Genomic DNA, 13,998 nt, shown 5'->3' with positions numbered 1-13,998 from the left:
TTTTTCTAAAAATCGTCAAAATTAGATGGGGGAGAAAAAAAAAGAATAAATAATATAAATAATGTGCTAAATGAGGTTATAATCCTGCTTCCTTTTAGCATGGATAATAGTGACTGACTGTGTTGTGGAGGGATAAAGATAGACAGATATAGGAAGGAGGAGATAGCTTTATTTTATTATTTAGTTCAGTTATCACTGGCACCATAAATCCAACTTCCCAGTACAACTGGAACGCAGACTGACTCCGGCTGTGGGAGCCGATCAGCTGGTCCAAACGGCTGTATACCACGGAGATGTAAACGAAACTGAAACTTAACTATCGCCTGGCTGGGCTGAATTTGAGTTGGAGCAGCAAAATATAGCCTAAATTCATAAATATTGTTAATAAATAGATGCAATGTGTTGTGTGATTTTCGTCAGTAGTCTATAGTAGACCTTGATTCTGCGCACCAAACGCCACTAACTGTTCTGTAATACACTATCGCCGACACAGCCTGCGTATTTTTTTTATTTTTTTTTTATTTTATTTTTTTTTTATTGACGTGATTTTCGGCAAACTACACAACTTTTGGGTGGTCACGTGGTCTTAAAAAATCAACAAAACCCACCTCATGTGTATTTGAACCAATGACGGTGCATTTTATGCTGCGCACGCCATGAAAATTAGATAAAGTAACAATGCTGCGTTACGCAGCATCAGGCAGGAGAGACAATGTGGCATCGCGCAGCAGCCGTCATCAATGGGTTAAAGAGACACTTATATTTAATATTCGCAATTGCATATTTATTAACTTATTGTTGCCTATTGCTGTTGTCTGCGTTTGCATTGCTTTATTTTGCACCGTGGGAGGTGAGCACCACCCCAATTTCGTTGTACAAGTTTGCACAATGACAATAAAGGCTGAAATCTGAAATGTATACCTTTAACACCAGCGTGAACCTGGTATTGTTCTGGGCCAGCCTAGTGTCCGTTCACACTAAACCATATAAGAACATGTTTGCTTTTCCAGGAGCTAGGATGGGCACTGGAAACGTCTGTATACTCCTCTACTCTATAGCATTTAGAGATGTAGTTTCTAGAGTTAACAAGTAGTTTGACAAGTGAATTAAAGCCTTCATTTACCACCAGGTTTGCGTTGAGTTTTGAGTTGTGATGTTAAATATAGCATATAACCCTTAAAGGGTTGGCTATTTAAAAGCTCCCCCAGGCAGAGCTAGTTGCTTTGACATGACTCTTCCCATCCCCTCTGTGCAATTGGATGGTCCATGGGCGATCCCTATTAAACATGATTGGCAGTCAGAAAGCAGAATCCATGGCCCAACTCTACTTTACAAAAGCGGCCGAAACATGGTATTTTTTTATTGATTTATTTTATTTTCATTTTTTTTTACAAATTCCTTCTAATTAGATTAGATTGTATATTTCAACATTCAATTGGTGGTTTAATACTTACGGCTTGGATGTCATTCTTAAGGAAAGTCCAGAACAATCTCTATGATGGTCTGCAAAATAAAAAACAAAATAAAACTGTTCAGTTATCTTTTTATCTAAATCAACAATCACCGAAGCAGACAATTACATAAATGGACGAGAATTACATTCTTAACAAGATGCAGTTCAATTTAAAACCCACAACAAAGTCAATTCTCAAAGAGATTTAAAGTTGAACCAACACTTTCCTGTGTGTATTGTCAGAGATTCCTAATGCTGGGTTTTTTACAGTTGTTGTAATGGATTGTATTGCAGAAAGTGTTTCTAATAAACATGTAAGAAAAAAAAGACTAGGAACTTATGTCCATGCTAGCAGCTCACACTAACATGACCAGACGCTAGATGAAGAGTCCTCTTACTCACCAAAGTGAAAAGGCTTATCCCTATGTGACGCATTAAGGTGGTTACAACATTTCATGGCAATGTGACATGTGATTCAAACAAACAAATATCGACCTCATGATAGCACTAGGCGTAAAAAGAGGGGCACCATTAAGTCAATAGGAGCTATCCTCTTCATTTCACAGAATAAGTGAAACCTTTGACCTGAACTCCTGTCATTTGAAAACAGCCAAAAACTATGAAACTCTTTCCTCTGATTCTCAACTTCCATGAAAATGAAGTGAACTGAGAGTTAAAAATTCAAAAACACAAAATATGAGGAACCCTTTGTGCAGCCTGTCCCACAAACGGTAACACTTTATAATAACTATCCGTTGTAACTTGTTAATAGATCATTAGTAAACTCTTAATTAATGATTTGTTAAGTGTTTGTTAGCAGTTTGTTAAGGATTTATAACAATGCCTTACAGACAGTTAATAGACCATTTATAAACTTTTAGTTAATTGGTTATAAATGACTTGTTAAATGACAGTTAACCGTTTGTTAAGGATTTATATGTGCTTTATAGATAGCCGATAGATCATTTTCAAGCTAGTAGTGAATTACTTACTAATGACTTATTAAGTATCAGTTAATAGTTTACATGTGTTATCGGGACGTTATTCTAAAGTTGCAACTATTCCTCATTTATTAATTGTTTGTAAATGAGGAATAGTTGCAACTTTAGAATAACGTCCCAATAACATATATAAACTATTAACTAATACTTAAAGGCCTACTTCACCGGTGGGAATATGAAAGTGTATTGAATTCTGAGATCCTATGTAGTATAAATGTGCAAAAAAAATTGAAATTGGTTAATCCTAGCCTGAGAAAAGGCAGAAAGAGTGTTTTTTTAACCCTATATTTCTCTTTCTCGTGACATCATAGAAAGAGAAATATAGGGTTAAAAAAAAAACGTACTTTGTAAATATTACTGTGATGTCACAGTAAAAGACATCACAGTAATATTTACAAAGTAAGTTTTTTGGTTAAAGTTGCAACTATTCCTCATTTATTAATTGTTTGTAAATGAGGAATAGTTGCAACTTTAGAATAACGTCCCAATAACATATATAAACTATTAACTAATACTTAAAGGCCTACTTCACCAGTTGGAATATGAACTTGTATTGAATTCTGAGATCCTATGTAGTATAAATGTGCAAAAAAAATTAAATTGGTTCATCCTAGCCTGAGAAAAGGCAGAAAGAGTGTTTTTTTAACCCTATATTTCTCTTTCTCGTGACTAAATCATATCTCTGTATGTAATATAAACTGGTTAAAAAAAAACGTACTTTGTAAATATTACTGTGATGTCACAGTAAAAGACATCACAGTAATATTTACAAAGTAAGTTTTTTTTAACCCTATATTTCTCTTTCTGTGATGTCACGAGACAGAGAAATATAGGGTTAAAAAAAACACTCTTTCTGCCTTTTCTCAGGCTAGGATGAACCAATTTAAAAAAAAAATGCACATTTATACTACATAGGATCTCAGAATTCAATACACCTTCATATTCCCACCGGTGAAGTAGGCCTTTAACTAATATATTAACTCACACTTTACAGATCAGTTGTTAATAGATTGTTAACCTTCTACTAATACCAGTGAAACTTTGTAAAACTGCACATGAGTGAAACAAGTTCAAGGTACAGAAATTTGACATGATATTTAAAATATCAAATTTTTGTACCTCAACCTTGTTCCACCCATAGGCTGTTCTGTGTACTGTTTTTTACCAAAGAAACACCACAGATGAAATGTTGAACATTGTGTTTAATCTATAGAAACACACATACTGAGCTATCACATGGCATAACAGTAGTATACAAAAGTATACAACAACATACAAACCCATGAGGTTTGGGAACTTTTTGTGGTAAACACTGGATAAACAGAATTTCAGAGGGACATTTAATGTCCATACATCACGGCAATGTCATGGATTATCCGTCCTAATGGCCCTTTGCGATGCTATAAAGCACAGTTATAAATCCTTAACAAACGGTTAACTGTCATTTAACAAGTCATTTATAACCAATTAACTAAAAGTTTATTACTGGTCTATTAACTGTCTGTAAGGCATTGTTATAAATCCTTAACAAACTGCTAACAAACACTTAACAAATCATTAATAAATCATTAATTAAGAGTTTACTAATGATCTATTAACGAGTTACAACGGATAGTTATTATAAAGTGTTACCATATATGGTTTAGCTCAGATAGGTAATTACTCCAAACACCATGGCCCTCCTTAGTCAGAATCAGAAAATATTTTATTGCAAAGAAGGGTTTTACACCAACAAGGATATTTTCTTATATATACATTGAGTCAATTAAACATGAACAGTGACTCTTCCTCTACAGTGGAGGAAATAAGTATTTGATCCCTCACCGATTTTGTAAGTTTGCCCACTTACAAAGAAATGAGCGGTCTATGATTTTACAGCTAGGTTTATTTAACAGTGATAGACAGAATATCAAAAAGAAAATCTAGAAAATCACATTAAAAAAAATATATAAATTATTTTGCATTTCATTGAGTGAAATAAGTATTTGATCCCCTACCAACCATTAAGAATTCTGGCTCCCACAGATTAGTCCTTGTGCTTTAAAAAAGTATTCCTAATCTCAACTAGTTTCCTGTATAAAACACACCTGTCTCAACTTCTTACCTGTATAAAAGACACCTGTCCACAGAGTCAATAAATCAAACTCCAACATCTCCATCATGGGCAAGACCAAAGAGCTGTCTAAGGACATCAGGGACAAGATTGTAGACCTGCAAAAGGCCGGAATAGACTACAAGACCATTGGCGAGAATCTGGGTGAGAAGGAAACATCTGTTGGTGCGATTATTCGAAAATGAAAGAAACACAAAATGACCATCAATCTCCCTCGGTCTGGGGCTCCATGCAAGATCTCACCTTGTGGGGTATCAATGATCATGAGAAAGGTGAGGGATCAGCCCAGATCTACACAGGAGGAGCTTGTTTATGATCCCAAGGCAGCTGGGACCACAGTCACCAAGAAAACCATTGGTAACACACTATGCCGTAATGGATTAAAATTCTGTAGTGCCCGTAAGGTCCCCCTGCTCAAGAAGGGACATGTACAGAACCGTCTGAAGTTTGCCAATGAGCACCTGGATGATTAAGAGAATGCTTGGGAGAAGGTGATGTGGTCAGATTAGAACAAAATCAAGTTCTTTGGTATCATAGTGACTCGCCATGCTTGGAGGAAGAAGAATTCTGACTATGACACAGAGCACCATCCCCACAGTCAAGCATGGGGGTTGAAGCATTATGCTTTGGGGTTGTTTCTCTTCTAAGGGGACAGGTGGACTTCACTGCATTGAGGGAACTACAGTATGGATGGGGCCATATAACATGAAATACTGGGTGACAACCTCTTTCTCTCAGCCAGGTCCGTAAAAATGGGTCCAGCACGTTAATGACCCTAACAATACAGCAAAGGCAACAAAGGAGTGGCTCAAGAAGAAGCACATTAAGGTCTTGGAGTGACCTAGCCAGTCTCCGGACCTTAATCCAATAGATCTGTGGAGGGAACTGAAGCTCAAGCGAAAGCCTCGGAACCTTAAAGATTAGGAGAGGATCTGCAAAGAGGAGTGGTCCAAATATCCTCCTGAGATGTGTGCAAACCTGGTCATCAACTACAAGACACGTCTGACCTCTGTACTTGCCAACAAGGGTTTCTCCACCAACTACTAAGCAATGTTTTGATAGGGGATCAAATACTTATTTCACTCAATGAAATGCAAAATAATTTCTATCTTTCTTTTATGTGATTTTCTGGATTTTCTTTTTGATATTCTGTCTATCACTGTAAAAATAAACCTAGCATTACAATTATAGACCGTTAATTTCATTGTAAGTGGGCAAACTTACAAAATCAGTGAGGGATCAAATACTTATTTCCACCACTGTCCCAGAACCTGTTAAGGATCCCAACTGAAGAAGGGAAGAAACCGTTCAAGTGGCGGGAGGTTTTGGTCCTGATGGACCGCAGCCTCCTGCCAGAGGGGAGAGTCTCAATAGTCTGTGGATTGTGGAGTCTCAAGGATGGGAGGGGTCGGCCACAATCCTGCCTGCATGCCTCAGAGCCCTGGAGCTGTGCAGGTCCTTAAGGGATGGAAGGTTGCAGCTACGGTTGCAAAGGGGTGGAAAGTTTCCAGTAAATTTCCGTAAACTTTCCTTGGGAACTTTCGCTCAGGAATGTTGGGAATATTCAAAATTGGGAATTATAGGAATTAACTATATGGCGGTAATTTAAATGATCTGTTTCATATCCAAACATAAATATAAACATATAAACATTATGTTTTGTCATAGGCAGACATCCATTCAAAATAATACAATTAAAAAACATTACATTTGAATAGATTTATTTGTAAGAACTTTATCAAGTTTTGATTATTTTATGAACAATCAATAATTTCACTGAACAACAAAAAAATTAATGTTGAGTAAAATATAACTCATAGGCTATGTCTGACCCCACCCATTCAATAAATTAAGTAAAATGCCCCCTGATGTGATGGAGGAATGCACAGTGCATGTAGGGGGCGTGGCCTCAGTACCCCTGCAGTAAGCAGTGCCATGTGCAACTTGCCAAGTATACTTGAGTGAAATCTGGTTGTTTTAGTCAAGATTATGCTAAAATGTATTTAACTATATTTAAAATCACTGTTTAAGCCTCTGTAAACCTGGTGTAGTAAAAATCAATATATGATATCAAGTTGGGTTTCTCAATAAGCTTCTTTTTTTTTTTTTTTTTTTTTTTAAAATCTGATTTAAATTAAATGTTCATAAATATTATGAAAATTTGTTGAAAAAACAGCTTTTTACAGTCTAGAACAGGGTTTTTCAAAGTGTGAGAGAGTAAGCCCCCCCTCAGAAAACAAATTTCAGCGGTGTGTTTTATTTTACATATTTAAACATATTTTTGAAAAATTCAAAAAAAATTGTGCATTTTTAAACACATTTTTTAATACATTTTAGCATCTTAAACCTGCAGTGTGTAGCATTTTGGGTTTTATTTCCTAGCAGATTTTGTAGAAAGTGATTATAATACCCATAAGTACATTTAATTTAGTGCATAATAGCTGAAAAAAAAATTTTGAATTATTTTTTTTTCCCTTAGAAAGGGTCTCATATATGTCCATATTTCTGCATATTTTGGACCAAGGCCTAGTGCCGCCATCTTGAAAGTGTCACAGTTGGAATGTCAACTTCTTGTCCTTGAAGGCCACTGTAGCTTCTGTTATTATTCGAAAGGGTTGGGGTTACCCAGGGAGCGTTGCATTCTAGAACTTTGTAGAACTTTCTTGATGATGTCATATTACACACTGCACCTTTAACCCAGTGTTTTAATCCTGCTTCCTTTAAGCATGGATAGTAGTGACTGAGTGTGCAGCGGAGTGAGCAAGATAGGCAGACAGACTTGCCCAAATTATTGACTAGTTAAATGTCATTCACACACCCAGTGTTTTTCGCTAGAGCCTCCAATGTCCTGATGGAGGAAAATAGTAGCCAGTGGAGAAACAGACCCTTCTAGAGGGGTCCGGGGGTATGCCCCCCGGGAGATTTTTTTTCACCTTTTTAAAGTGAAATGCATGAATCTGGTGCACTTTGAGAGGAAAATTAAGAGGCTAAATATGAGGAATTTTGTGTGAACAAATAATTTGGAGACACTGGGTCTGATGAATTAGAAGCTATTGAAGAAAGACACATGGATTTTCCATAAAAATATTAATTTAAAATAAAAAAATGTGTGCAGCGTCCTCTGGGTTGGGCTTGGTGCTCTTTTTCTTTAACAAGACCTATTTCTCTGTAATATAATGAATGCATTTAAATGCAGTGAGAGGAACGAAGCAGAAGAACTCTTGTCCAGCTATGCCGTGATCTTAATATAAAGAACACAAACCAAGTTTTATTAGTTTTTTTAATATTCATCCGCGCCCCCCCTGCCATAACCCCCACAGTTTGAAAACCACTGAACGTTTGCCAGGACTGAAATAACTTTCTCTGCGTTCCGTTCTTTCTACTATATAGTATGTAGAAAAAAAGATTTAGGATGTCCCGATTCTTGTGGGCAGATTTAGGATGGTTAGAAGTACCCGGATGTCCAACTTCATCCGGCCAAGATTGTTAGAGTTGAAAACTGCATCCTATTTGGGCGATTCTGACCCACAATCCGGTGGCCAAGTGACATCACATCGACGAAGCCTCTATATGAAAACAACGGGGATGCGCCGGATATAAAAGCAAGAGGCAAGATCAAGGCGCAATGTTATGATGAAATAAAAGAGTAAAAGTATGACCCAATACTTTTATTGTAAAAGAGTAAAAGTATGTCCCAATACTTCGCCACTGCCGCCACTGGGAGGTTCGATCCTCCGTCTCCCCACCACATGTCGAAGTGTCCCTGAGCAAGACACTGAACCCCAAATTGCTCCCGATGGTTCAGAGAGCGCCTTGCATGGCAGCTACTGCCATCGGTGTATGAGTGTGTGTGTGAATGGGTGAATGTGGTAAGATATGTAAAGCGCTTTGGGGCTGAGAAAATCGGCTAGAAGGCGCTATATAAGTCAAGTCCATTTACCATTTACCATTTACCAATAGTATGCCTACTGCATCCTAACTAGATTATTTTTATCGTCAGATGTAGTATGTAGAATACAAAAAAGAAAGAGTATGCGATTCGGAACGCAGGGATAGTTAGAAGGATAGCGTGCATTTGGGTTGCCAGGGCCTACAAGGGCCAACCTTAAATTTAGTAAATTCCTGTTTATTCCCAAAATTCGCGTTAATTCACATAAATTCCCATGGAAAGTTTCCAACTTTGAAAATTCCCAGATTTTTGCAACCCTAGTTGCAGCCAAGCACCTTCTCAGCAGAGCATATGATACACTGCAGTCTGCTCTTGTCCTTAGCCATAGCGGCAGTGTACCAGACGGTGATGGATGAGGTGAGGATGGCAGTGTAGAAGTGCACCATCATCGTCTTTGGCAGGTTGAACTTCTTCAGCTGCCGCAGGTAGAACATCCTCTGCTGGTCTTTTTTGGTGAGGGACCAGATGTTAAGCTTCCATTGTAGGTCCTGGGTGATGATGGTGCTCTGGGAAGCGGCAGAACTCCACAGAGTTGACATGGGAGCCACACAGGATGACGGGGACGGGTGTGGCTTGGTTCTTCCTGTAGTCCACAATAATCTCCACTGTCTTTAAAGCATTAAGCTCCAAGTTATTCTGGTCGCACTAGGTCACCAGAAGGTCAATCTCCCACCTGTAGGTGGACTCATCCCCGCCAGAGATGAGCCCGATGAGCGTGGTTTCGTCCGCTAACTTCAGGAGCTTGACGGACTGGTGACTGGAGGTGCAGCTGTTTGTGTACAGGGAGAATGGCAGAGGGGAAAGAACCATAGATAGTATATAAAATGGATGTAGCATCCGGGCTGACCTCAGTTATTCCATCTTCATCCAATCGTCCTGGCCTATGCCCATCTTGTCAGAGTTTGACTCTGCCTTATTTCTTCTTACCAAAAAAGGGCATTGATGTGACGTTGGGGGGAGGGAGACACGCCCATCTGGCTGACGTATACCTCCAAGGCTAAGTGAGGGCCAGCGGGGGCGGCTAGCTGTCACTCAAGAGACCGCGCCCCTAATTATTAATACATTTTACCTCCAATAGTTTAAAAACTAGCGTAATACAAAAAAATTAACACCCTTAAGTGTTGTCATGGAGATATGACCTAAACATACAGACTAGAATGGTTTTTTGGACCAGTCCGTAAATATGTTTAATAATGCTGTGAAAATGGCCTATTTAACACAGGAGTCAATGAGAAATTGCTCTGTTTTGGTACCACCTCTTAGTGGCCACTCGGTGAACTTAAATTTTTGTCACTTCCATTTGATGCTGGTAGAACTCGCTGTGGTTGGGGCTTGGAAAGAACGCAGCCTTGGGGGGATCCGGTGCTGATGGTCTGGGATTCAGAGAAATGTTTCCTTCACACGCTGCTGCCTCTTAGGGCGCACTCACACTAGGCCATCTGTTCCGTGCCCGAGCACGTTTGCCCCCTTAAGTCTAGATAGTTTGGCTAGTGTGAGCACGCCATCCGTACTCCAGCACGGAACACTTCCTCGGCCACAGCACGCTTGGGAGAGGTGTGCCCGGGCACGGTACAGATGCTAATGAGATGACACGCGCACAAGCAAGCGCACAGGCGGCACCCCTGAAGTGAATTTATTAAGGATGCCTAGTCGGTTAAACATCCGCTGCCTTAAGGCCCGCAGTGTTTACTCACGTTCGTCAGATGATTTTTTTTTTCTTTTTCCTCCCGTCAGCTGTTATAATGCTGCCTTTACGCACGGCGATGGAGACGAACCCAAAACAACAAACAGTGGGACTCGGCGGTCCGGTAATAAGGAAACAGTAGCCTACACTAACGTTTAACCAGAAACTTTATAAAGACACACTTAAAATAACGCTCTCTGCCCATACAAAAAGTTCTGACTTGAATTACTTTATGGAGCGATCAATGTGTATAAAACCATCAGGTACGCATAGTCTGATGACGGGCCGTTATATTAATAATAAACAGCGCACTGCACATTTATATGAGACTGTCCACCGCGACCCATTACGTTAAGGCTACATTTAAAAAACAAGAGCTTAAGGATTCTTGTTGGTCTAATGTGGAGGAGGAATATTTGATGCAAATTTGAAAAAAAACACAAACAGTTGAATAGCATACAAGTAGATACGCTCCAAATCCCAAACGCGCACGGTGACGTAGGGAAGGAGCAATCTTGCCCAGGCCAGGAGCAGTGTGAGCACAGGCCAGTGGGGGAGTTGGGAGGGGGCGGGGGGTCAATCGTACTGGAGCACGGAACAGGCAAACGTTCCTATTGTGAGTGCGCCCTCAGACACAAAGTCTGTGATCCACCTGCAAATGGAGTTAGGCACGTAGAGCTGGGAGAGCCTGTCCTGAAGCAGAGCTGGGAGGATAGTGTTAAAGGCAGAGCTGATGTCCACAAACAGGATCCTGGCATATGTTCCTGGGAAATCTAGATGCTGGAGGGTGTAGTGCAGGGCCATGGTTACTGCATCGTCTACAGACCTGTTGGCTCTATAGGAGAACTGCAGTGGGTCCAGGAGTGGGTTGGTAAAGGATTTGAGGTGGGACAGTACACAGTGCTCAAACGACTTCTTGACCACAGAGGTCTGTAGTCATTCAGTCCTGTGGTCCTTGGCTTTTTGGGGACGGGGATGATGGTGGAGACTTTGAAGCAGGCTGGCACATGACATGTCTCCAGTGAGGTGTTGAAGATCTCTGGAGACAGATGGTCAGTGCAGTGCTTCAGGGTGGATGCAGAGACAGAGTCTGGTCCGGCTGCTTTGCGGGTGTTCTGTCTCGTGAAGAGCTTGTTGACGTCCCTCTCATGCAGGCAGACTGAAATAGTGAGTGGGCCCTAGAAAGCTTTTCCACTTTCTTTCCCTTATGGGCCCTGAATCTTAACAGATTTTACCTGAAGTTGATTAACCTGATAAAAAACAATCTATAAAACATAGGAGTGAGGACCAACTTTAAGACTCACCTCTGAAAGCACTGATATCTCCATAATGGATCTGCAGCACAAAATAGGACATTCCTGAATTTCTTCCAACTTTAAAACCAACATCTGTTGGGACAAGGAGAAGAGACCACATGGAGATATAAATAAGAGGTTGAAAACATAGGCGGATGTGTAACCGTACATCAAAACACAACCTGAACTATTCTTCATTTTCATTTGCTACAGGTTTTATTTTTCAGTGGAAGTGAAGAAATGAACTAGTAAGAAGTGAGATCTGTCAATTACGAGCAATAACAGGGGCCCATTAATTCTATTAACCTGGGAGGCAAAAATCTCAAAGGCAGATCTCAAAACCTGACAAAGTAACTGTGAATCAAACCCTTGAGAGGCATACCTTTGGGTAATTTAGTAGGCAATGCATTTCGAGCCCAGGCATACATAATGGAAGCTTCATCCTCACAAGTGCCTTTTACACTGCCACAGTCCCTTAAGATAGAAAGAGAGAAATGACAGTCAATACCATGTTGTGTTAAGTAATGACAGAACGGTAAAACAGTGAACTGCAGAGTACTGGAAAATATGTAAAGAAAAAATTAACACATTTTATTTAATAAACTTTGTATTATCACTGTTAATTCTTGTGATTTTTACATGTAAAAATTGTATTACTTAAAAAAAAATTAGCAATATGATGAGAAATGTGCCAGTTACATATAAAAAAGCGTGAATAAGCAGTACCTTCGCTGCCCATTCATTGTGGATGCACACTTAAATTTTGTATTATTTAACAGCATATGCTTAAATGTAACCCGTCTATGAAAGTGGGACACATAAACAGATGTAGCCTACACATCAGTGTAACAGTCATCGCTCGGCAATGTCACTTTTGGTTTTTAATTTAATCCTCTATATAGGCAAATCAGGTGAACATTATTTTTGCAACCAAAATGAAGGGGATTTTTTCATCTTACATAGTCTTTAGCTCATTTAGGTGTTAGTTTCTTATGGTTTTAAAACATTTTGTGGAAGCGATTGTGTTTACATTCACCGGTAGCAGAGCTATCCGAGACCATGGTAATTTAAATGGAAACGCTATTGACACGCTAACTGAAATTAGCATCACTGTCGCGGAAGTGTTTAACTATACATTAACTGTATAACAGTGAAAATAGCGTAACATGCGATCTTTAACACTAAAGCGGACAGGTTTGAGGAGTTGGTGAGTTGGTGTTATCAACCTATTATGTTGAACGAGGGTTTCAGCTTCAGGTTCTGTGCGCGTCCCCATGAAAGGGGGCGTTTGGCCCGTCATTTGACTCTGCTTCCGCACAGAATGGACTGATCTTGTGCCGCTAACTTTACACAAACGGACTGATTGCGAGCAGCAAATAAGGAGAGAGTGGAATGCTGTCAGGAAATTGGGCTACTGAATTGAGTCATTTATTTTACAGATCGTTCTCACAGTGCGTAACGTGACATTATAAAGCAATTAAAGGTTGAAATTGGATTAAAACACTACACCATTTAGCCTAATTGATAGTCCTACACTTAAGAATGTGATTTAAGTCTTTTTGTTTTAAGATATTTTTTTGGGGCATTTTTATGCTTTATTGATAGTGCAGAGAGACAGAGGTGAAATGGGGCAGAGAGGGGAGTGACATGCAGAGAACGACCACGGGTGGGAATCGAACCCGGGTCTGCTGCTGGGCCCGGCCCGGGAGGGGGACGCCTTACCAACTGAGCTAAAGGCGCCCCCAGAATGTGATTTAAGTCTGACACTGTCCCCAAATGAATAGCATATGTGGAAAATCACTTTAGTTTTGGGCCACATCAAAATTAATAACATTTTAGATTTTGACTTAGGCTAATAGCCCCTTATTTGCATCTTATAAATACCAATAAAATAAATAGCATAGCAGGGCTGTACGCTTATTTTTTTTTTTAGGTGGTAGCACTGGTGCTAGCAAGCAAAAAAAATCAGTAGCACAATTTTTTTTTTGTAGCACACAAAGTATGATCGCAAACTTACATAACCTTAACGCTTGCATTTCGCTCTAATTACCTTTGAGCATGTTGGTCATCTTGGTCTCATCTGAGATTCTCAATCAATATTATATCCTATTATGCAGTAATAATTGTAGAACAATTAATAAGGGTGCAATTATTGCAATTTAGACAAAATATTTAACCTGCCAATAGCAATTTTTGCTGATTGAGAATTATTTCCATTATTTAATATTTAATAATAACAATATTTTTTTTATAACATTCCCCTTTAATTAAAACCAAACTTTAAACAAGTGGACATAGCCTATGAACTAGTTTACACATTTGTACAATTTAGGATAAATTAAATAGGTTGTTGTGAATTTTTTCAGCTGAAGGACCAGTTGCCTTTCAAGCTAGAGCACTGTGGGGCTGTGAGTGCTAACTTCCTGTTATTATCTGCTCCAAAATAAAAGTGAACTCACGTTTGGCTATTAACATGTTTTTAATGTGAAGGCGCATAGGAAAT

At 39.3% G+C, this 13,998-nt stretch overlaps 1 protein-coding gene across 2 annotated transcripts in view; it reads right to left on the bottom strand.

The window, feature by feature from the left end:
- Window positions 1-13,998, bottom strand: part of pam (peptidylglycine alpha-amidating monooxygenase) — a 126,260-nt gene that overhangs the window by 94,194 nt on the left and 18,068 nt on the right. For both annotated transcript variants that reach the window (XM_080046837.1, XM_080046838.1), the window contains 3 exons: window positions 11,878-11,969; window positions 11,505-11,588; window positions 1,455-1,503 (listed from right to left, as the gene is read on the bottom strand). In XM_080046837.1, coding sequence (XP_079902963.1) covers window positions 1,455-1,503; window positions 11,505-11,588; window positions 11,878-11,969 — 225 coding nt within the window. The remainder of the gene's footprint in view (window positions 1-1,454; window positions 1,504-11,504; window positions 11,589-11,877; window positions 11,970-13,998) is intronic.

This window comes from Ammodytes marinus (genome assembly GCF_949987685.1).
Source record: "Ammodytes marinus genome assembly, chromosome: 18".
Classification (NCBI taxonomy): Eukaryota; Metazoa; Chordata; class Actinopteri; order Uranoscopiformes; family Ammodytidae; genus Ammodytes; species Ammodytes marinus.
The sequence above is the reverse complement of the archived record's forward strand: the minus strand, read 5'-3'. Positions and strand labels throughout refer to the sequence as shown.